The sequence below is a fragment of the Lissotriton helveticus genome, chromosome 9 (assembly GCF_964261635.1).
Source record: "Lissotriton helveticus chromosome 9, aLisHel1.1, whole genome shotgun sequence".
Classification (NCBI taxonomy): Eukaryota; Metazoa; Chordata; class Amphibia; order Caudata; family Salamandridae; genus Lissotriton; species Lissotriton helveticus.
The window spans coordinates 987,835,318-987,860,734 of record NC_136070.1 but is presented as its reverse complement, the minus strand read 5'-3'; the positions used below and the strand labels follow the sequence as shown (position 1 = coordinate 987,860,734).

The 25,417-nt window shown below is 42.0% G+C and overlaps 1 protein-coding gene across 1 annotated transcript in view; it reads left to right on the top strand.

Annotated features, from left to right (window-relative positions):
- Positions 1 to 25,417, top strand: part of DOCK3 (dedicator of cytokinesis 3) — a 1,382,531-nt gene that overhangs the window by 1,037,674 nt on the left and 319,440 nt on the right. The window contains exons 16-21 of the mRNA XM_078661294.1: positions 3,393 to 3,555; positions 12,962 to 13,068; positions 14,150 to 14,321; positions 15,386 to 15,483; positions 19,318 to 19,401; positions 22,827 to 22,927. Coding sequence (XP_078517420.1) covers positions 3,393 to 3,555; positions 12,962 to 13,068; positions 14,150 to 14,321; positions 15,386 to 15,483; positions 19,318 to 19,401; positions 22,827 to 22,927 — 725 coding nt within the window. The remainder of the gene's footprint in view (positions 1 to 3,392; positions 3,556 to 12,961; positions 13,069 to 14,149; positions 14,322 to 15,385; positions 15,484 to 19,317; positions 19,402 to 22,826; positions 22,928 to 25,417) is intronic.

The following is a 25,417-nucleotide window of genomic DNA, read 5'->3' as shown; positions in this document are numbered from 1 at the left end:
GATGTGTGAGAGATAGTAGTGTGAGAATGTTTGGTCAAAGCGAACTCACATGAAGGGTCTACTGGCTTACTTTATATTTGTATTGTACTTTACAATAAAAAAAGCAGGGGTATGCACTGAAAATAAGAAAATATGTTCATATGCATTATACATGTAACATAGGCACACTCTTGTAAACATCATAAAACAGTAACACAGCTTACACATGCCATTTTAGTATGATATGTTCCATTATACAGAATAATATGGATTTCAGCCGAGAGGTTATAGGTCAGGGGTCATATATGATTAGAGCAAATAGGGCTTGATATACTTGGCCTATGTCTTTTTGTACACAAAACGATTTGCAACCTGCACTCCATTTTACAATGCTACAGATGTTCTAAACAGTTGAATTGCAAAATTCACATTTAAATGAGGTCCTACAATCTGGTTCATTATAATGTGGGAGGCACCAGATATTTTGTGTCTCCTTGTATATAAATGAAAATGCAGGTGGGGAGTCCGGCGAGGGACAGCAAACTTCCAACCCTGAATTTAAATTCCATGCATGTGAACATTTCTTTCTTAAAAGTAGCCCTTCTCCTTAAATGGCTACTAAAAATATTTTCACCTGAGGGGAATGACATCAAGGTAGCATGCAGTTTCACTCTGCATTCCTGCGTTTCAGTCACAGTTCCATGCTGAGATGGCAACTTGAAGTGTTTGGCAGAGTAATCTCAGGATTCTCTCTGTTTTAACATCATACAAAGCAGAATAATTAAGCTTATTCCTTTCCTCCTATTGGAGGAACCTTTTTCAGGGGTCCTCTACATTAACTATCTACTAGTTTCAGTCCTGAGGACGGTCTCGCATATTTGTACAACAGGAGACCGAAACGTCGACATACTTTCCACTATTTTCACATAGATTTTTCATCTTTGGGGCATTTCCTACAACACAGAGATATGCTCTTCAATGGATATTTCTTGTATTAAGAGTGAATGGCACGCTCCTATCTCAGTGAAATGCAATATGGAAATATGTGCAACCAATATGCTGGAGAGATGGGCATATTTTGTTTTTGTTTTTAAAAGAAAACTTTAAAACCTCTTGTTCAAATACATGCCAACTGACTGTCATCGTATTGCTTGTACACCTGCTTCATCATTTAGTGTTTTGTTGCACGAATCTGTAATATCAGATATGTGATTAATACTTGTAAATTCAATTCAGTGTGTTATATTTATTTACCATACTTCTATGTTTTTGTAATTGATCCTCTTGTTTGCCATTTACTTTAGTTTAATCATTCATGCTTTGCATTCCAAATTGCACAAAGGAGGGAGAACCCTGTCCTCTCCCTTTCATGATTCTAATTGAGTTGCAAAAACAACTTTTTTGGTTGGAGGTATTTTCTGTCGCTTAAAGTAACCCTTTTGCTTACTACTCAGTTGCAATCCTATGTTTACTGGAATCACATACTTTGCAACTATAAAATCAATTTGTACACTGGGTCCATTGTGTACATATACTACTCTATGCATGCCAGTGCATTGATGGACACCCAAAAGTATTACATACCTTTGTGTAGCAAAGAAGCAGTAAGGCTATGCCTACTAGTAGCTTAAGTAGACAGAAGAATATCTGTATCACAGTCTTTTCAAGCTGCACATATGTGGCAGACCACATAGTAGAGTTGATAAAAGAATGATGGAGAAAGCTGAGCATGAATTAAAACAGGGTTTGTTGTATAGCGTTTTAGGACCCTAGTGTAATTTTCCAGATTCATGCCCTTATATAGGTATAAAATATCGTATCCTTATATAGGCATAGAAATCATAACCATATTGAGACATAGCTCAAGTAGTCCTAATACGGCTTGGCTACTTCCACTAGTTCCGAAAATCTACAACGATTTCATGGAAAAACCCGCCTTCAGCAGTCAGGGACTTCCCCCTGCATGAATATTAATTTATCCAAGAAATCATGGAGTTTTCAGAGAATTAAGTCTCTAATGACATTATTATGTCCAATCTTACGTCAAACTCGGCACCTTCAAGGTATAAATATGCCCACACTTGTCCAAACAAATACACGGTGGTTCGGAGCAGTTCAACTATCTACTTGCCCGACACGCCCTGCTGCAGCAAGTGCCGAAGGAAGCCGACCCTCCCGCTGATGCTCTGAGAGACGCTGTACTTTCTCCAGCCGAGAAATCCAGCTCCAGTGTTTCCAGGCTACCCTTGTGAGATGCTGGGAAATCGAGTCCTGAGAGAGAGATACCAGACCTCCTTAATTCTAAAACCAAGGTACGGAGCTGATTAGACCCTAAGAGAATTCTTGGAATCGATTCTTGGCAAGGAATACTAAAACTAGGCTACACCTTACTTACTTTTTCCCTTGTACTAGACCTAGGTTAGGTACACCGGGGTAGGCATATTTTAGAAGCACCAGTTGAGTCCTTTTAGTCATTATTTATCACTGGATGTATTCTATGTATTTTAGGTATTTTATGGCTTAGAAACCATATCATGCTTTTACAATATTATTTTATAATACTCTTCGTACTGTACGCTTTGTACTTTACCACACGTATTATGATTGCAGCAGTTCATTTCTTATGCTTGAGAAAGAAGACTGTTCAATAAATATATTTTAATGAAAACGCCCGTCTCTCTATTTCTCTGCACCTCTGGTGAAACGAAGCATGCACAATTGACTGAGTGAAATAACTATCTATTGTTTCCGCGACTCTAGAGATACGTTTCTTATTCTTGGGAAACAAAGTTGTCATGTTTTAAGCGGTTGTCAGAAGCGAATCCCTTCTTGGTCATTCGAGAAAGTTTCTAGTGACCTCTGAGCTAGCTGGCACATACACAATTAAGTCTAGTATATTCGGTAGAGTCCTAGTCGACTTCAGTCCTACGTCTAAACTACAGGATACACTATTCCAATGCGCAGAGCCTATTGGGAATATAGGAACTACACTACAGGTTTTGGCCTAAGATTTTGGGAGAAACATGTTTTAAGAATGTCACTGTGTAAAACAATCTTTACAAATTTCCAGTGCTTCATTCTGTAGCAGTTAATGACTTAACATTTCCTGGTCCGAATCCTATTGAGCCACTCTCTAGAACTGATTCCCATAATGATGATAATCAGAACATTTACATATGTATGATACATTTTCTTTTTGAAACCTTCACCAAGCCACCATTGTGTTTAGTCTGCATAAATGTTTATTGTAGTGGTATCACTCCTGATCAGTGCATATGTTCCATTTGTTTCCTTTCTTTTGCTAGGGAGAAGACCCATTTCTGTGATGGGAGTATATTTAGATGATGAGCAGAGCAGGACCATTTCTATATGTTTAATTATTCAATAAAGCAGTCATACCCTCTCTCTTTTAGGAATGCATCAGCTTGGGTTCCGGGGAGCCGAACAGAAGCCAGTTCCACTCCTTCGTGCTATACCATAGCAACAGCCCTCGATGGGGAGAAATAATCAAACTTCCTATTCCTATTGACCGGTTTCGTGGGTCCCACCTGCGCTTTGAGTTCAGACATTGCTCCAGTAAGTGCCTCATTGTACCGTCAGGGGACAGAGATGATTTTCGCATCTCCTTCTCTTGGGTTGAATTAATTGTCCAATTGTATTTACTCACTGCTACAGTAACTTAGGTCAAGCTTGTACCCCAATTCCTCTGTAGATCTTTTATTGGTACAGGAATGGTTGCAGATGTAGAAGCATCTTGAAGCTGACCTCACATCCAATATAAACCTTTAAATATTCCCCAAATCCCAGGCTTCAGTACATATCGCTGAAGTGTTTGTGTTTAGTGATATTAAATAGATGCCAGCACAAGCAAGTCTTCTGAAACTGGTATCAGAATTTAAGATGGATACAATAGTTAGTTGTTTGTGGAGAAAACCATTTTAAAATCCTATGTGAAATCCTCTGTCATCACACTACTAACTATTAAAATAAGGGGGTTCTATATGTATCCATATGAACTTGGCTCCATTGATATGTGTTACTTAAAGGTGAATAGACTCATTTTTGGTTCATTGCATGGATTAGGTCAGGAGATCTGTAGAGAGCTTGGTCTTTGGGCTGAGCTTTTAATGAAAATGAGAATCTTGTAAAATCCTGATATTTCTTTTGAAATTGTGGAATGCCTATTGCACCTTTGTAATGAGTACTGACTAAACTTAAATCCTTATTGCGGTGCAATACAATAGTATTATTTCATTACTTGTTCAGTTATATTACAATCCCTGATTGTCTTTGGGTATGTGGCATTTCAAAAATGTCCATACCAGAGAAATCCTGGCAGCAAACTTTGTGATACCCCATGGCTCATGTAAAAAAGAACCTCTGGTAGTGCAGCACATGCTTGTTATATTATGTTATATTGACTTCCCTGAGAGGATATCCAGGCGCTTGTGCAGGTGTGTAGGTGGGAGGTCGCCAAGGTGCTAATACGAAGAGCTAGGTTTTCAGCTCCTTCAAGAACTCAAGTAGTGAGGAGGAGCCTCTGATGTGTTTATGAAGGTCATTCCATGTCTTGGATGCAATGTAGGAGAATGAGCAAACTCCAGTTTTGCTTTTGCAGATGCGGGTATTGAGTGAGAGTGAGATAGATTGTAGATGACTGGTGGGTTTGTTGAAAGTGTATGCTGCTGTTCAGGTATTCTAATCCTGTGTTGTGCAGCGCTTTGTATGTGTGTGTGTGTGTGAGAAGTTTAAATTGGCTACTCTTGTATATGGGGAGCCAGTGTAGCTTTTTGAGGTGCAGTGTGACGTGGGTGCGGCTTGGAAGGTCGAGAATGAGTTTTGCCGCAGTGTTCTGAATGGAGTCTGTATAGGAGCTGTGTGGACATTCCAGCGTAGCCAGTGTTGCAGTAGTCCAGTCTGCTGGTGATGAATGTTTGTGTGATGTCCTTTTGGTGTTCTCAGGCAACCATTTCAAGATCTTTCATAGCAATATAGGATGAGGAAGCAGTAGTTGCACACTGCGTTGACTTGAGCAGTCATGTAGAACTTTTCGCCTTTCAAGGGGGATGCCGGGTTATGGGGTTGTGTTGCTGGACACTGGCACGGCTGGATGATACCTGGAACTCTGTGTGGGCGCGGATTGAAGGGGAGTGATACCTGCTGCTGCAATGTTGGACCAATCGAACTGTACTTAGGGATATGAGGCACACTGACAAGGGGGGGGTGGGGGTAGAGAGGGAGGTGGGATATTCTGTTTAGGATTTGTTGAAAGGGCATGTGCGTACAGGGCGGGGAGGAACGGATTAAGAGTGATATGATGTAAGAATTGTAATTGTCTGTGTTGTGCACGAAAAATTAATAAAAACAGTTTAAAAAAAAAAAAGTAGAACTTTTCGCCTAGGATAATCCCTAGATTTCTTGTGTGGTATGTGGGTGTGGTTGATGGTCCTTGCTCCGATGGCCACCAGGTATATTCCCATGGGGAGGTCTTGTTGCCAAAAAACAGTACTTCTGTCTTGTTGTAGTTGAGCTGCACCACCATAATCATGCAGTTGGTGAAATTGGTCCTTCTGCTGGTTGAATGTCCATCAGGGAGAGGATGAGTTGGGTGTCATCATGTAGAACTTGTCGTCTAGGATAATCCCTAGATTTCTTGCATGGTATGTGGGTGTGCTTGATGATCCTAGCTCCAATGGCCACCTGGTATAGTCCCATGGGGAGGTCTTGTTACCAAAAAACAGTACTTCTGTCTTGTCACAGTTGAGCTACGGGCAGCTGGTTTGCATCCAGTGTACCACCATAATCATGCAGTTGGTGAATTGGTCCTTATGGTGGTTGAATGTCCATCAGGGAGAGGATGAGTTGGGTGTCATAAGCGTAGGAGATGATGGTGATGTCTTTTGATCAAATGATGATGGTGAATGGTATCATGTATATGTAGAAAAGGGTGGAACTGAGGTACGATCCCTGCGGGACTCCGGATAACAATCTCTTGGGCCCTGATGTGAAGGGTGACAGCCTGACCCTTTGGTTTCTTCCAGTGAGGAAGAAGCAGATCCATTTGAGAGCAGATCCTTGTATGCCAATGTTATAGAGTCTTCTGATGAGTGTATTATGGGAGACAGTTTTAAAGGCTGCAGATATGTTGGGCAGGATGAGGGCCGCTGTTTCTCCTTTGTCCAGCATGATTCAAATGTTGTCAATGGCTGCGATGAGTGATGTTTTGGTCCTGTGGTTCTTTCTGAATCCTGATTGAGTGTTGTCTAGAAGATGGTGAAATTTGAGGTGGGCTCTGAGTTGCTTGTTTATGATCTTCTCCATCACTTTGGCTGGATAGGCGAGCAGGGAGATGGGTCGGAAGTTGCTCAATTGATTCAGGTCAGCTGTGGGCTTCTTGAGGATGGCGTTGATTTCTGCAAGTCCATTTGAGCCCATGAGTGGATGGTCCCCATGATTGCCACTATTTTGGTTCTGGTGAGGGTTGTCCATTCAGTCAGGTGGCCGTCTTGGTTGGTGGTTGGTAGATTAGCAACAGGTTCTCTGGGGTTGGGTTGGTGTGCAAAGTTGCTGTAGATCTTTGTGATATTCCTGTGGAAGAAGTTTGATATGTTGTCACAGAGTTGTTGGGAGGCAGAAATGCTGTTGGCAGTGGCTAAGGGCAAAGTTAAATCCTTAACAATCGAGAACATCTCTTATCTCCTTGCAGCTGTCGGAACTTCCTTTGATGCGGTCCCCGACTGATTTTTTTTCTTGTTGTCTCTTATTTGCTGGTAATACAATCTGTATTCTGTGTGCCAGCTGTCCTGCTTGTTTGATCTACTATGCTTGTTGTGCTTAATGTGTGCAAGGGAGTCTTCACAGTTCTTTATCCAGTTGATAAAGTTGTTGATGTCGTAGTCAAGGTTGTCTTGAGAGCTAGGTTGATCCATGGTGAGGGCGCAGAGCCAGTCTGCTTCTGTGATTTTGCCCCAGCTGCTGCTTAGATTGCTGAACCTGGGTCAGGTGTTGACTTGAGGTGTGTTGATTTGGAAGTGTATGATGAAGTGCTTGGTTCATGTGAGTAGTGTGGTGTAGTTGTATCTGATGCTGTCTCTTCTGTTGAAGATGGGGGTCCAGTGTGTGTCCTGTGGTGTGTGTTGGTCCCGGGATGAGTTGGGTGAGTCTGATTGCTCGAGCTTTTGAGGAGTGCTGTCGAGCAGGGGTCATTACGGTCTTCCAGGAGAAAGTTGAGGTTACCAAGGAGCATGATCAGAATAGCCCCATATGCACTATCATAGGTAGCTATGGGAGTAGGTCTCACTTTCTAAATATTAAGAGCAGCATCCAACGGGAGGGTCCTTAATTTGGAACCAAATTTCAAAATGGCAGCAATATCCTGCTCCAGTGGAGTATCCCTTACAGTTTTCAAATGTACCTATGCACTATAATGATCAAATGGGATCCCAAAATTTGTGAAAATGGCAACAGTTTTAAGAGCAGTGTCACCAATGTGAAATATTGGGGTTCTGCTGCATGGGTGACCGCTGATCATAGTGTATGATTTAGTTTTGTTAGTTGTAAGTCCTAGGTCAGACAAAAATACCACAAAGTGATCCAGTAGCTTTGGAGTCCTCTTCCTGTCTGAGCCATTAATACACATTCATGATATATGATAAAATTATTTATTAAGCGCACTTTCACCAACGTTGACAGGTGCAGCAAAAAGTTATTAATTAAAAGCCTGGGAGAAGAGCCACGTCTTGAGAGATTTTCTAAAGAGTGGATAGGAGGGCATTTGGCGTAGCTCGGGGTGGAGGGTGTTCCAGAACTGAAGTGCCAAGAACGAGAAGCGTAGTCCACCATGTTTTTTCCGTTTGAATGAGCAAGGGATCAAGAGGTTCAAGCTAGCAGAGCGAAGCACACGAGAGGGAACATAGCGCTGAATTCTGTTGGCTATAAAGGTGGGTCCGTGGGATAACAAGGCTTTATGGATCAGGCAGCCTAGTTTGAAGAGACAGCGCTGAGCAACTGGGAGCCAATGGATACTTTTAAGCAGGGGTTTCGCGTGGTGTGATTTGGGTTGGCCGTAAACAAGTCTGGCTGCTTGATTCTGTACCAGTTGTAGCCGGTGTAATTGATATGCAGGGTTTCCGGCGTAGAGGGAGTTCGTGTAATCAATACGCGACATAACTAAGGCCAGGGTGACTTGGATGAGGGCCTCAAAGGAAAGAAATCTACTGATTTTTCGTTTCCTGCCTAAATGGAAAAACAGCTGGAGACTACCAAATCAATCTGGGTCTTCAAGGAAAGGTTGCAGCTGATAGTGACACCAAGACTTTTGACCGAGCTTACTGGAGAGGGTGGAAGTCCCATGAAAGGGGGCCAAAAGTTAGAGTTCCAGGGATTGGCTGAGGACCTAGTGAGTACTAGCTCAGTTTTATCAGGATTAAGTTTTAACTGGTTAAGATTCATCCAGTTTCTAATGATGGTCATGATTGTTTGGAAGTTCTCTATTGCGGAGGGTGATGAGTCGATAGTAAAGACAAGCTGAAAGTCAACAGCGTAGTTAAACGTGACTACTTCTCTCTTCCGTAAATTTAAGATCAGTGCCAAAATATACAGATTAAAGAGAAGGGGGGAGAGGGAAGAGCCCTGGGGGACCCCGCAGGTTAGCCTTTTTTTTCTCCAAGGTGAAATTGGAGAAGTGGACAGCTTGGTAGCGGTCACTTAGGAAGGAGGTGATCATTTTAGCAGAAGGCCCCGGATGCCGGCGCTCTCAACCAATAGGTTGTGGTCGGCGGTGTTGAAAGCTGCCGACAAGTCCAGGAGTACTAGTGCCTGCGTGATGTTCTGACCCTCCCCCTTCCTGAGTTCATCGTGGACCGCAAGAATGATGGAGTCGGTAGAGTGTTCGGGCCTAAAACCCATGTGATGTGGATCTAGGTAATGTGAGTGTTCCACAAATGTACTCAAGCAGTTTGCTACAATAACCTCCAGAATTGTGCCCAGGAAGGGTAGCAGCGATATTGGCCGGAAGATGCTGAGTACAAGTGGGTCTGCGTCTACTTTTTTCAGGATAGGCGTGACTTCCGCGATCTTGAAGAGATTGGGGACAATGCCCGTGGCGAGGAAGTTGTTGAGGAGCAACAGGGGGGTACAGGGAGGTGGACGAAGACTTCCCGGGCGATGTGGGGGGGGGCAACTGTCTGTCAGGGAGCTTGAACAAACTCTTTTGTGGAGGACGAAAAAGACCTCCTGAGTGATCGGGGGGAAAAAGGTCAAGAAGGAGAGGGTTGCGGTGCGCGAAGTCAGGGTCAGGTACAGGGGTGGTCTTGGGGATACTGGCTTTGATACTGGTAATTTTGTCGATAAAATATGTGTTGAGAGAGTCACATAGGGATTGTGAGGGAATGGGTTTGACAGTAACTCGTCACGTTTGACAAGTTCGTCAACGATGGAGAAGATTTCCTTAGCTTTGTTGGTGGATTCTAGAATTTTCAATGAGAAGTAGTCTGATTTAGCTCTAAGAATAGCACTTTTGTAATCTTTGAGGGCAGATGTGAAGTTGGATTTTTTCAAAGGGCAGTAATCCTGTCTCCACTTGCGCTCGGTTTGGCGCAGGGCAAGTTTCATGTCCTTGAGGTTGTTAGTGAACCAATGCTGAGCATCATGGGGTCTCTTACATTTGATCTTTCTAAGGGGGGCTACTCTGTCCCTTGCCAGTGCTAGCCAGGCATTGATGTTTTCTGCTTGCGTGTGTGGTGAGACCGAATGGCCATTGGGGAGAGAGGTAGGAGGCATAGAGGCAGTTAGGAGGGAGCAGAGCACGGTAGTATCTACCCGACTCCAGTTCCTGGCCATAGCGGCATCGAGGGAGAGGGCTTTGATAGCAGGGAAGTGAGGGATAGAGAAGGAGATGAAGTGGGGGTCAGACCAAGTGCAGGGGGGACCTGTATGTCTGTAATCTCCAAATTGTCGGTGAAGTCTGCCGAGTAGAGGCTTTCTTGAACGTCGTGCAGCCAGTAATTAAAGTCACCAATAATCAGTGCTCCGCCTAAAAAGACTGCATGTCTGCCATGACGAGGGCACCTCCAGCAGCTACAGAACAACTGTAGACAGCGCCCTGGTCGGAAAGAAGTGTCTCCACCATGAAAGAGGATCCTTTTGGGAAATTGCATGTGGGGGCACGTCCAGCCCCAGTCCTCTAGCTGACGGTACATAAGAGACGCTGAGACAGCCAGAAAGTGAAGCGTTCATTGCTGTAAGGTCACTAGTGAATGAGTGTGAAAGGAAGAAAGGAAGGATTTTGGGCCAATCGGGTTGTACACCAGTCCGTCTCATCTCTGGGAAGTCAGGTCTCATTCACCGGGAGAGTTGGTTACTCCCTGGGCAGCAGTGAGGTCCCAGTAATAGGATATGGTGGTAGACGATGCCCAGCTCCTCTAAACCACACCAGGGTATACATTGATAAGGCCTTGAGAAGTCTCGCTGATGCTGGGTGTGGCCCCATCTCCAGCAGCAAGATCTGGCAAATGAGGCACAGCTCTAAAATGCACCTGCAAGCCGGGCCACACCCACAATGGTTGCCGGCAGAGAAAAATTACCTAACCTCACAGAGCCATTCTGGTTGGTGAGGCAATTGGTGTCCCCAGTATCAGAAACATGTCATCATGGTCCTATCTGCTATTCCGTGGTAGCGACACAGCAGGAGGACAGCTTAGGCCTGGTTAGGGCCGTTCAGTCCCGGGTGCTCCATCTATGAGCAGCCATGCTCGCAGAGACTAGGCTCTGCCCCCATATAATAATGTCTCGATACCGGTCAAACTATGCAAACTGAGGATAGTTCAAAATAGAGCCATAGAGGTACCTGGAAAACTGTGCAGAGGAAGGTTTCTGCAAGTTCTTTGACTTTATTCAAATGTAATTCCATCTGTCAAGATGCATTTTACAATCTCTTACTTGATTATGCAAGTTTTCAGGAGGTAGTATTTGGAGAAAGCCTTACGTCTGAGGATGTCTGATTTTTCCATTCTTTTAAGACTTTTTTGTATGGCCTGGGATAGGGACATCATTCAAGGCCCACCTGTCTGTATCATGTACCATCTGTTGGTAAGCTGCCACGAATAAACATGGTAGACTTGCTTCAAAATGTATATAAATAGATCTTGCAGCATAAGCATGGGGCCTTAAAAATGCACGGGTCTTGGTAGTCAGGTCCCCTCTGACTTTCATCCTCTGACAGCCCTGCAACCAATTGTTTCATTGTAAGACCAGTACTGAGGGCCTGATTACGATGCTGGTCGGACTCTCATTCGACCGGCACCATTGCGGAAGCAGGAACACCCGACTAGAAGTCGGTGGTCCTGCTGTTTGCATTACGGTCTTGCGTTACGGTCGTCGCAATGTGTCTATTTTGCATTGCGGCGTGTGCTGCAGGCTGCATCACATGCTGCAAAACAAAATGTACACATTTAAAACATCCCTGCACTATGTGGCAGTCCCATGTGGTACCTGCCACATGGTATAGGGATGTTAGTGCCCCCCCAGGCCCTAGAGCTTTTGGCTAGTGGCGAAGGGGGCCCTGCTCAGGTCCCCAAAAGTCACTTTTCGCCTGCCCTTTCATGGTGAGTGAACAGCCATGAAAGGGCAGGGGGAAAGGGACATCCTAATCCCTACGGCGGTGCCTGAGCAGGCACTGCCCTCTTTGCAGGGAATAGGAGTCCGACTGCCGCCCTGATGGGATCCTTGATCCTGTCAGACATAGTGTTCTTTCCCCCGACAGCCCAGCTCCGACCATCTGCATCCTAATGCAGTGGTCAAACCAATGGGCTGGATGGCAGTGGGACTGCCACCGACGGCCTGACGGTAGCAGTCCCACCGCCATCATAAACAACTCCTCAGTTCCATATCTGCCATTAGCATTCATTTTTACTACAGGTAGGCGAAATATACCATTCCACCGGCGGAACTGACAAAGGTTTGGAGACTCTGCATTACTTTGTACAGATTTGCAGTCAAATTCCACCAACTACCACGTAGCGAGTTTTTTCTCACAGTCGGCTCCAGAATGGTAAGTTGCCGCGCACAAATGAGATTTAGCATTCCCTGACACGATTTTCAGTTGTTAGGAGGACATCCGGCGAGATTTTTGTAATGCGGGTGGCCGTGACCATTCGTGGCCAGAAGACTGCCGCTTGAGTAGAAAATCTACTTAAGTGGCAGCAAAGTCAGCTCAAGTAGATTCATCCACTAGTGCACCATGTGATGATGTTTGCACTGATTTTTCAGTGTGGAACATGCTCCAGGCACTTAATCAGCAAAAGCAGCACAGTGTGCCTATGCCTGCCTTTTGGCGGAACTCTCTGGAATCTCGTGGAGTTTTTATGTAACTTTGCAAAATTCTGTGGAGTTAAATTCCGTAACTTCCGTCCACCCCTAATTTTTACTTGAGATTCAAGCTTTGCAGTTTTCATTCAGAGCAGAAATAGAGAAGCAATAGACTCTTCCTTTATCTCAGAGTAATTACTTGGCCTTGCATTATCCATGTTTGTGTGATGGAATACTTCAGGCTGGAGCCGGAAATTACTTGGGTTTATCCAGAACTTAGCAAAAAGTTCCTCTCAGATATCTGCATTAGTAAATCATTGATATAAAAAAAACACCCCGGATCCCTGATTTTCAGACAAGATGCAACTGCTTCATCTGATGCATATTTGATGTAACTCAGCTGCTAATTCTTTTATTTAGGTGGAAATCCAAACAATATCAAGTAACAACTGCTTGTGTTTTTACCAACAGTCTGATCATGTAAATGTGAGCCCCTTATGGGCTGAACAGATTCCTTTTAGATGTTGCAAGGTGCACAGGGAACGGAACTGTATACTTGTTGAGTTAGTTGTCGTACATGGATTTTACTTAAGTCTCATCCTTACGTTTTTTATGTACTTTGAAGGATGTTTGATGTGTACAAACATATTCTCACATATTTATGATCTATCCACAGCAAAGGACAAAGGAGAGAAGAAACTATTTGGCTTTGCCTTCACACCACTGATGAGAGATGATGGAACAACTTTATCGGATGATGTCCATGAGCTCTACGTCTACAAGGTATTTTGAATACTCTGCATTTGGCCATTTATCACAGTTGTTCAGTACCTTCATCCTACACACTTCTTGAAAACACCATTTCTGTGTTGTCCATTTTACCAGAAAGATTCTTCCCAAAATTGTGTGAACACAATATACAAACTCTGTTCCCACAGTCATAGAAATGCTGTATATCACAATACTCTTCAATAACCTTCATCAACAAGACATAGGGCTTGATTTAGAGTTTGGTGGAAGGGCAGCACAGTCATAAATGTGATGGCTATCCCGATAAGAGCCATAGGGTATAATGCACTTGTATTAAGGCGAACAAGATATCTGTCACGTTTGTGACAGAGTAACCATCTGTCAAACTCTAAAACAGGCCCATAGTATTTTCTTTTAACCCCTTCCGTGCTGCCGTCGGCCGCTGGCCAACGGGAGCACTACCTCCCCAGTGCTGCTGTCGGCCAACGGCCGACTCAGCCCCGCCCACCCTTTAGAACGCCCGCACCGCGTCAGAAAAACCGCTGCGGGTAAGGCGTTAATAACTGGACCACTGAGTGCTTTCTTGCTTCCAAGACAATGAGGCCAGTGCCTTATTTATGGGCTTACATCATGTGAACCAATTCTGATTGATCTAGAAGGGTTATTGAGGGAAGAAGAACACATTTCTTCTGTTGCATCCATTCCTCCTTGAACAGCTTGATGATCATGGTCAGTTTTTCAGGATTTTATTTACATTCCGCTAGTTGACCATTTGACTCAAAGAAGAAAAAAAGAGCAAGGAGGAGGGCAGAAAAGGAAAAGAGAACGAAAAAGAAAGCATTGAAATAACGGGCAGCCTAGTTGCTCCAGCCTTTAGATGCTTGTGACCAAACGCGAGGCAAATAAGATGGCTGTCCTCTTAAATTTCCCTGATGCATGCAGCCAATTATTTTCATTTCGGTTCAGAAAACGTTCAGCCCATTAGAGGAATGGTATCTATTTTGGGAATAATTTCAATGTTCTTCTACCACTGATAAACCATGAATGTGATGGTGACAGACATAAACCGTCAATACAACTATACTTTCCTGCTTCCTTTTCTCAATATTTTCAGTGTGATGAAAACAGCACTTTCAACAACCATGCACTTTACCTGGGCCTACCCTGCTGCAAGGAGGACTTCAACGGTTGCCCCAACATCCCATCCAGCTTAATTTTTCAGCGCAGTACCAAAGAATCCTTTTGTATCTCCACGCAGCTCTCCTCTACCAAGCTCACACAGAATGGTATGACAACTGATTCTCACTAGAGCCTTAATATGATGAATACCTTACAAATGCAATTTTCTAAGCGACCTGCAATAAGAAGATGTATGCTTTTCCATATCTTTCCTCCTTCTGTTGTTTTTCAATTGACGTCCTACTTATTGATATAGTATAAAGTTCCCTTTTTATATTTTTAACTATTGCCATCCTCATGCTACTCTGCCTTCTGTCTCCCTTATGTTTTCCTAGAATTTACTCCCCATCATATTTTATATCTACATTTCTTTCCTGTGCTCCCTTATCTGTTTTAGTCACCTATCACATTTAATGCCTATATTGCAATAGCTATATATTTACCTATACCTATATACTTACTTACACACATGTCCTCTCCTTCTCACAACTTTGCCCATCCCACTGGCTTCTATTTCTAGATTACTATTATTGCCTTTAATCTTCTGTATGCTCCTTTACTGACCTATTTGCAGGGCCACTGGAATTATGCAATTGTCTGCGATTTTCACATAATTATAGATTTGCCGCATTTGCCACACAATCCATCATCTGCTGTATAATATGCAGATTTTAAGAAAAATAAAAGAGGGTTTCTAGCTGAAATGGTTCAAAAGTTTCTAAAAATGCAGCAGCGCCTGTTATCGCACAGTGGAAGGCCTTTTGCAAAGGTTGACTGATCACCCTTCTGTGTCTTATTGCTATATTTGGGGATTAAACCGGTTCTCAATGAGGTGCTCCCAATGCCCAGACATTGTAAACAAGTGGAAAAAGTATAAAATAATGAGTACTATTACAAAATGTGCTGCATTGTGCCGCATATTTTACCTTTTTTTGCCGCATAATTTTCTCAACCCTTCTGCATAATTTGGCCCTCTCCTGACACATAATTCAAGTGGTCCTGCCTATTTGCACTTCCTCTCCTACTTCTGTTTGGTTTCTCCATTTTTGTCTACAGTTGGACCCACTCTTGCATCCCTATCTCTTGTTCATTATTCTGTGCCTTCTGATGTACCCTTCTTTCTATTGGATACATTGCTGTTTAAAACAAGCTATCTCCTGCTGTCTTACAGTGGATCTTCTTGCTCTTCTGAAGTGGAAAGCATATCCAGATCGGATCATGGATATTTTGGGGAGGTTGCGGCTCGTCAGTGGAGAGGAAATAGTGAAGGTATGAAGCCCTCCAGGCAAATAAGCAGAACACTATAGTGTGATAACCCCATCAACCACTGCACGTCGAGGTTTATGTGATAATATGTATTCACTTGTATTACCAAAGCTTCCGTGCATTCCTTACTATGAGTAAACACTACAAGCAACAGCATGTGAAGAACTACTTAAACAGGTGCATTTATTGTGCCTGGATAAATTAAAACAACACGGGTTTAATCTGCATACTTTTGGGAATTTCCCTTTATGCTTGTTACCACAAATTTCCGATATTATGCCACTTTTTTGTATTTATGTGCCATTCATTGTAAATATTTATTTTAAATGCTCCATATCAAAGAAGATTAACAGAATGAAAGTGGCTTTTGCCTTTTGCAGTATTTTTTTAAGGCAAAATGTTTCACTAATTTACAAAAGGCCGCGTTTAACGCTAAAATATAGCACAGGTATAGCAGTGCATATTATCAGTTACAGGGTGGAAACTAGCTTTGTGAATGCCAGTAGGTCTTGGCTTTAATAATTAAAAGCCCGCTCCAGCATTTTGGCTCGGCCTTTAACAAAGGACTGGGCCTTTAATAGCTGGTAGAGCATGCAATGGAGGGCTCTAAGGCTATTTGAACATTCCAGCCCTAAAGGGTCAAAAAAATCGTCTAGGGGTTTGAATCTCTCGACTCCGAGAGGCCTTAGTTCACAGCAACAGCTCACCATGCCATTCCAGTTTGAACCCAGCCATATGCAAATCAGTCTTGACCCTGCGCCCAATGGGAACAGTCCAGCCCGAACGGCCTGCCAAGGGCCTCCCTGGACTGGAAACAAGCATCAACCAGGATACCTTGACTCCAGTGGCACAGCAGCTATACCTGCTTGATGATAAACGCCCAAGGAGCACCTGTCTGTTTGATGTCAAACAGTACAGCATCATTAGGCTGGTGATGAACAGCGTGGCAGCACCTTCCTGGCAGTAAACAACAATGATGTCCTCACTCATGATAAAAAGCACATTGATCTATGTCTGATGACAAAAGACTTGTGTTTAACTTTTATTTAAAAAAATATGACGTTGTGACCTGACTGTGGCAAACCACACTTCCACACTCGACTGGAGGTATACAACAATGGATCAGATATCTGATGACCAGTGGCGGCTCGAAGCGGTAACACTGTAGGGTGAGGAGGTGGGGCAGTGGGGCAGGGATGGGGCGGGTCTGGGTAGGGGGTAGTGGTGTCCGACATACGACGGCAAAGGTAAACGTAAATAAATAAATATCTGGCGTTGTATGTCAGACTTCACTACACCCCCACCCAGCCCGACCCCGCCCCGCCTCCCCACCCCACAGCGTTACCGCTGTGAGCCGCCACTGGTCATCAGATATCTGATTCCATGTTGTATACCTCCAGTCCTTAAAGGAAAATGGGATGCATTTAAAAAAGAAAACTTTTCAGTTTCATTCTTTTTAAGAGCAGGCAGTGGTCTGGGGACCCCTTCCTGTTTGCGAATGGTTTACCACCCTTTTGAAAAGGGTGGTAAACTTTGAATGTTTTGCAACTGCAAATGTGGTTGCAAAACAATGGTACATGCCATTTGCACTTGCTATTAGGAAGGGATGCCCTTGGCACTCCCCTTCCTAATAGCGAGTTGCAAACCATATTTTGCGAGTCGCTAATTGGTTAGCGAGTCGCAAAATATGGTTTGTACATGGGGCAGACCTTTTTTTGCCATTGCAAACGGGCCGAATTCCCGTTTGCAACTGCAAAAATTGGTCTTGCAGCGGACCCTATGCTTGTTAATGTGAATTTCCTATAATGGTGCCATTACACAACGCTGCATAATTACAACACAACATTGTAGTGCAAGAGGCTGTTGGTCAAGTAACTTACATTTTTGGTTCTATTTTTTTAATGCAAAATGCATCCATGCATCTTAAAATAGATGCCTTTTCTGTTAAAGTGATGGAAATAATAGCAATTGCTTTTGACATAATTAGGTGTATTTTCACTTAATTTTCTTGAAATTTAGTGTATTTACGTCAAAGCAAATTGCATTAATTTCCCACACTCCTGTTGTTTTTATGAGCGTCCAGGACCAGGTTTACTGTGTTTTTGTGTGGTTGCTTGCATGATGAAGGGCAGCGCTTCACCCTGCTTTGCAGTGCAAACACAATGCTAGTTAACTTTTTTGGGTGCAAAAAATTATTTGGGGACTGAGAATTAATTCTAGCACCTGCAAAATAATTGCGGTGTGGTGTGTACTGCGGCATAAAAGAGTAATGCAATAGGATCACAATGCTGTGGGAATGTCGCAAAAACCAACAGATTTTTATGCAAAGCTTAATATACTAAAATATTATAACTTTCTTGCGTGTAAAATCCTAATGCCAAATGAAAGAATGCGCAATTAAATGCAAACAAAATATCACTTAATATTCTTACATGTACTATGTGTGATTACTGTGAAATTCTACATTTGACATGGTTTGCCCTTGTGTTCTTATCCTCATATTACAATTTGAACTGGAAGGTTGACCCTCAAATACAGCTCTCAATCATGCATCTATGGGTCGCCTTTGGGCTATAACCCAACACCTAGCATCACAATGAAAAAGCTGTTTTACTGTGAGCATTTTCAGTGACATCTCGAATTGAAACAGTAAAGGTGCACCACACATAGTAACAATATAAATACATTTCCAAATAGAGTTCCAAAATATATGGAATTCTCCTTTTTTATTCTTGTTTTATTCCTGTATTTTTATAAAAAATGTATATGTCACACATTTTACGGCAGAAACAGCGACATCCTTGCGCTGCAACTCTTGATAAATATAGTGTTGTTTAATTTCTTGCCATTTTGAGCCATGCAGCGCTTATCATTTTCATGCAATGAATGAATGTTTGTTAATCTAGGCCCGAATCAGGAGTTCTGTACCAGGTGAATGATATATTTCCAAAAGTGTTGCAATCATTCCTTGGATGATTGTATCTGCTATAGAAATATATGCAACTTGCAGGCCATAGCTTCCAAATCTGGCAAGGCTTATCAAGCTATTCAACCATTGTCTCACCCCTCCTCTCTCTGACTCATCCCAAACCTTTCTGACTACTATGAACACCCAAACACCCTTCTCAAACTTTCCCCTTCTTTTTTTACCAATGTCATCCAGCTAACAGGCACACACTGCCTCTACTTACAGAGAAAAATTGACTACTTCTTTCAAATCCACTCCCATTGTTCTGTCCTACTCTAAACTCTACTAAACACACCGAAAATCAAGAGCACAAACCTAACACAATTTATACACACAGGAAAAGAAATAAAGAAATACATAGATTTTACTAATCTACTAACTATTAACCTCTAACCCATGCCTCTGCGGGAGGGTGCTACTCACCTCAAGGGGCTTCAACCCCTTGTAAGGAATAATTAGCGCTATATAAATACAATTTACAATTATTATTACAATTTCAATCCTACACTGATAAATTGAGTGGCAGTGCATTAGTTAACATTACAGATCTATGAAGCTTCAAGGCTGGCATCACGGTATATATGTAAGTCAAAGAATACTTCTACTGCTGCTAATTATTATCATTAATATTAGTAGTAGTGAGAATAGTAGGTAGAAGAAGTAGTAACAGTATACTATTACCATTATATAACTGCTTATAGATAATATACTATAATATTGATGTTGTATTTCAGTGTTCACAAATTGTGGCCACCCTAGGTAAAATGGTTCTCCAAGCATTCAGTGTGTGACACAAATTACACTAGCCTAGGCAAGAAGCTGACTAATCCATTCTCATTAATTGCATCTGTTTTATTTCTCCATCATAGTTCCTTCAGGACATCTTAGATACTCTCTTTGTTATTCTTGATGACAACACAGACAAGTATGGACTGCTGGTTTTCCAGTCACTGGTAAGTGTTCTCACACAGATTTTGATTAACTATTTCAAGATAGAAGATTTTTACTTAGTAATATTTACTTGTATTGCTGCCCGAGGGAGGAGAGTTGCTTAGTAGTACACATACATTGTTTGAACCTATAGGAAATGGCAGTAGAACAATGTTATGCAATGCTTTCTGCCTGGAAAAGATAAACCCCTCCATGTGTTTTAACATGTAAAGTTAGGACTGGGTTCAAAACTGATGTGTATTTTATTTGAATGTATTTATTTATGATGAACCCGTGGAAAATTCTTAACTTAAATTGTAATTAACAATGCCAATTTCAGTTATAAAAGTATACATCTTATTCACAGTGCATCCTAGATATTTATATAAATGCATTTCACATACAGATACATAAATTATTTATTCAAGCATAACCTACAGTGATGTCATATTCAAATTACTGCACACTAGTGGGGCTGTGTTAAAGTTATGGCCAGGGTTGTTTCATGCTACTGTGACGACTACTTACTCAGCCAATGCCTCATAGTAGATTTAGTGAATTTGTCAATCCACCTGAATGATTCAAGTCTAAGTACTGAGTGAGTAGTATGTTGCTGGCTGTCTGGCAAGAACTGCAGAGCTAGTTTGGGAATATTTACCTTACCAAAGTATTTCCTGTGACCGTTGTCGCTGAGCGATGATTCCTAGCCTTGGATGGCTTCAGAGCACATCATGTGGCCAGTGATTCAACGGCCTTGTAGTGCTGGATTAGTCTCCACTTTTTTATTTTCAGTCTTACTGAAAGGTGGATCACTCTGTCGTATACCTACCATTTCAGCTGATAGATGTCTTGCAACACTGAGGTCTATGTAGGTGTCTCCTCTTCTCCAGGGAATGGAAACCTGCACCTTCTACTCCCTTCCTAAGAGTGCGAAGATACAGTCCAAATGTTGTTATTGCCTCCATTTTATGTGGAGGACTCTGGCACATAAGTGTGCCAATATTTTGTATTCTGCTCAGCATACGAGGTGTTCATGTTTACCCAACCAGAAATATTCGGTCAGTAGGAAAGTGTCAGTTCTTGATCTGTGGGGACTCTCCTTACGATTTCTCTAATGCAGAGAACCTCACTTGAGCATCTCATCATTCTTGTACCCAATTTCAGTAGCTTCCAAGACACTTCACAGTTTTTTCAAATGCATTGTCAAGTGGGTTTGCTGCTTCGTGGAAAAATCACAAGAGAGCTCATTCATAAAATGCACGGGCAATACATTTTCCTTTGTGGAATCTTATTTCCTCAGACCTCCATTAAATATGAATGCATACACTTTAATTTTTACAAAGTATATACCTCCCACACGACCTAAATAACATTACTTTCTATTTCAAAATACATTTCATTATGGTTTATTGAACCAGGAAGACAATAACATATTACAACATGATCATTTTAACTTTTTTATTTATTTTTACTATGTCTTAATTCATTTATCTTAGTTCATTTGTAATATTTGTATAAAAATACATATTCATATTATTTACAAAAAAATCTCGGGTATAAACAGAGTGCTCCGCAGACTAATGCATTCGTCTGCGGAGAACTGCGACACGCGACTCTGGGTGACTGACAAGCCACTTGCAAAAGTGCTAGAAAAGGAAGATAAGTCCTGGGTCTATGGCTCCCTTTGAAAATATTACAGCTATCTACGTTTGAAAAATGAGAAGACCACTGTGACGCAAAAACGTCTACAGAGTTGAAATGATCCTGTTGTAATATGTTATTGTCTTCCTGGTTCAATAGCCCATAATGAAATGTATTTTGAAATAGAAAGTAATGTTATTTAGGTCGTGAGGGAGGTATATTTTTTGTATTGCTTATTTCCCCTCTTCTCCCTGGCCTTGGTAAAGTAATCTGTGTAGAGGGGGTTCCCAGTATTTGTTGCATTACACTTTAATTTTTACCATATATAGACATTTACTCCTGCCTTTTATAGAAGTATGTTTACCTGGCTTTCTAAGATAGTTGCTTGCAAAAGTTTCACGTGTTCACTTCATTCCGCAAGGCCAACACTCCCATAATTCCTACTTTCCTACCCCTGCTCATATATAACACCAGCCACTTCACTATACTGGCTGACTGTCAATGGATTTTCCCTACTGAATATTCTCATCTGAGGCTGCATAGGTGCACTGTTCCTAATCTGTGACGAAGGTTCATGAAATTTACACACAGAGATAGTATTTGGCACACATAAGTTCCACTTACATGTGCTTAAACTTTATGAATCAGACCCAAATGGTTTACCACATCATTTTCAACTCTACCAACTGAACTTACAACTAAGGCTGGCATTCTACAAAAGTATAGTTATCAACTTGGTCACTCTATCTGTTAGGTGAGATATAACTTGATGTACAAGGCTGAAGCCTGTAGTAAACTCTACCTCTGCACATGAGACTTGAATCTGACTTCCTGAAGTGGTCAAGATGGCTGCAAATCTAAAGTCTGGTAGGGCCTTTTGACCATAACAGACAGATCGTTTACCTCTTGTTCACCCTATCCAAACTTTAATGCTTTAAGAATCTTCAAAGTAATATGAATATACATTATTTCAAAAGGGTCTTTTCACTTACTTTCTGTTTTTGAGATTTTGGATGCAACTTTGCTTGCTTCACTACATTCTTTCTTCCATGGAGGTATTTTATCAGAAGCCTTATGGTGCAATGGAAAGTAGAGTTTGTTTCCCTGATTAGTGTGTGATTACAGGTCCTCAGTATGGCACAGAATAACTATGTGGTTTCTGGAAAGGCTCAATATCTCTTTAAATGTCCAGCTGTGCCCTGTTTTTGATGTTTCTATGACCATAAAAAGCAATCTTCCACCTATCTAATTATTGAGCCAAAAATATGACAGAATAGTGCTTGCCTTAGCTATTCTTTACTGCCTGCCTTTTCTGGCTTCACTTACATTCAAGGCCTGCAAATATCCTAACATTGAGCATTTTACCATTTCCCCTCTTGGCTCATTATTTAATACAATTGTCCTTCAAGCTTCAGTAGAAAAGATTACATATTTTATGTACGTCTAGTTCATCTTTCATACAATAGTCTGCATTTTTTTATTTTTATTTTTATTTTGTATGAACAGAGTTCTTACTGTACAAAAGGGAACAGCTTTTATGATTGCACTAATTATATTAAGTACGTGACAAGAGCAACCAACCATTAATATTTGTATTGGAACCTTTACATTTATTCTGAGATAGGCCCCTTGCATGTTTACAATATTAAGAAAATGTAACGTCATAGTAGTATAGAATCACATTTAATAAACAGTGGGGTGGTGACCTGCATACACAGCAAGGCTCATTATGTACAGTTAAAAGCATGTGTGATAATATTCCTAATTTCTTAATTCTCCATCTTGTATCCCATGTTGTCTCCTGTAGGTCTTTATTATTAATCTGCTGCGGGACAGCAAGTATTTTCACTTTCGCCCAGTGATGGACACCTACATTCAGAGGCACTTTGCTGGAGCCCTGGCTTACAAGTAAGAGTTTGCCCTATGCACACTACTCCCTTTTGAGGCACTTGATATGCAGTGGTGTTATTGTTAATATTGCAGATGTTGTAAAGCTCTCAAATCAGAAATTGACATTTCAGAGTACAGGGAGGGGAGAGTAGAGAAAATTGAAGACACGTAGCTGTCATATAAGAAAACTTGCTGTGGAGGTGTGGAAAAGATAAAGAATGAACAGAATTCTTATATGTAAGGCGAAATAGTAATAATGTCTCTAGTGACGTAAAAGTCTACACGGTTTATAGTTGATGGGTCAGTTTTGGGAATTTAACCGGATGCCTAATGGTTTCCCATTGTATGTCAATAACTTATCACAATTTGGTTGTTCCACAAAGTTAAAGGTTTAACTTGTCTTTGCTACTGTTGTGCAGATTATCAGACAACACAGACAAAATGAAAACGCTTGAATTGCATTGCATGTTTTAGATCATCAATTTCCTCTCAGTATTCACAGTCTGCTGTGCTGCTGCCAAAATTGAAGCATCAGAAAGGAGGGTTAATGCATGTGTAAATGTGAAAAAATTGATTTCCATTAACTCAGAGAAAAGATTCCCCTTTTATAAGTCTTGCGATTTATAGAGTATTTCAGTTTCAAATTATTTCACCATGGTTCTTCGCCATGGAATATTTAGCTTGAACTCAAAATCCTTGCAGTGGTTATTGTAGAATATGTCAATAAGCCCTTTGGGAGGTTTCCACCATTTTGTTACTTAAAGGTTTGATTTTATAGCATGAACCGTTCAAAACAAAGGGCAGATAGAGATAATTCATTCTAGAAGAGTTAAGCCACCATACTCTTCCCTATTTATAGATACATATGTGTTGCACGACAGTCTGAAGCCTCAAACAGTTGAGTAATGTGTGTAAATGGCACTAGGTTTTTGGTTGATATTGAAAATAATTTTTGGAACCAATGTTATTCCAGTTAAGTATAGGTAGTCTGGACAGTTTGGAAAGAGACACACACACCAATGGTCGTAAAGAGGTGACACCAACTTAGATAATATTTGAACCTAACAATGGTTCACAGCGTACAAAGAATTACCATTGCACAAACATATTTCGGCAACAAATAATTAAATCAAACAACAATGCATACCTAGGGGTCGATTCCGATCCGGTAAAAACCGCTCCGAATAGCCGTTCGGAGCATTTTTTCCATATGTATTGTACCCTGCAACGTCCCCCGTATGTACAACAAAGTACGATTCGTACCAGGAGCTGGACTCCGTACGAATCGTATAGAGACCGTACAAATCAAATCCCGTCCGAATCTCCCTTGGAACTCGCTGTACGCAACATCTGTACGGTTCGTGGCTGGTTTATACGACCCAGCAAGTACGATACGTGTTGGGTACGCACCGTACGACCCTTTTTCTACAGCCGTAAAAGGAGAGTTTGCACCGAAACAGGTACAGAACGCCCCCCCCCGGGTACGGTGCGTACCCCCCATGATCACCAGGGTACGCACCGTACCCCTGCGATCATGCGGTGTACGCACAGTACACCCAGCGTACATGGGGTACGATGCGTACCCCGAGGATCACGGGGGGTACGCACCATACCCCATGTACGCTGGGTGTACGTTGCATACACCTCATGATCGCAGGGGTACGGTGCGTACCCCGGAGATCATGGGGGGTACGCACCGTACTGTGTGTATGTGATTGTGCGCTTTTCCATACGAATCGCCCTTACCTGACGTGGACCGCACAAATCGCGTTCTGATACCCCGGTCCGGATCGTACTCGTCGGGTCGTACGACGTGTGTACGAGTCGTACGGAGAGGGCTCCGGATACGAATCGTATGGACGGTGTTTTTCCAGGATCGTAATCGACCCCCTAATAGTAAAAAAGGAAAAAGAAAAATCGAAAATACGGTTCATATACGAAAACATCTAGAAAAACATACAAAAATGTAATTAGTAAAAAAGTATTGTGAGGCTCAGACATATAAGCTGGTACATATAACAGTTGATAGACATACACGACCAGACAAGTGGCATACAAAAAGAGGTTACATAAAAGGTGGAGTTCCAAAACAACACTTGCGATTGTAGATGTCTTCAAGTTGAGAGACCAAGAATAATATCCTAGTGGAAAATCTGCATTATGCAACACCCACATCTAAGCCTTTGCTTCGCTTTAACAAGTCCCTCACTGATTTCTTGATGGGCACTTGCAAAAGCCCTGTTCACATCACAGACCAGCGCTAGGTGATCCTGATTTTCTCGCTAAACACCCTACCCCAGAGAACCATGCGGTTCAGGCTTCAGCTAGCAAGGTGAACTCCAATTCATTCCCACAACTCCTCTGGATAGGGAGTTCAAATGGATTGAGGAATTTGGAAAATAAGAGTTCTCCTATGTCAGTTTGGTATTGAGATCGGCTGGTGCAGTCTTTTAAGGTGCTGCATGCATGTTGTTTGGGGCATGGCCAACAAAATCTTACCAGCAGTCC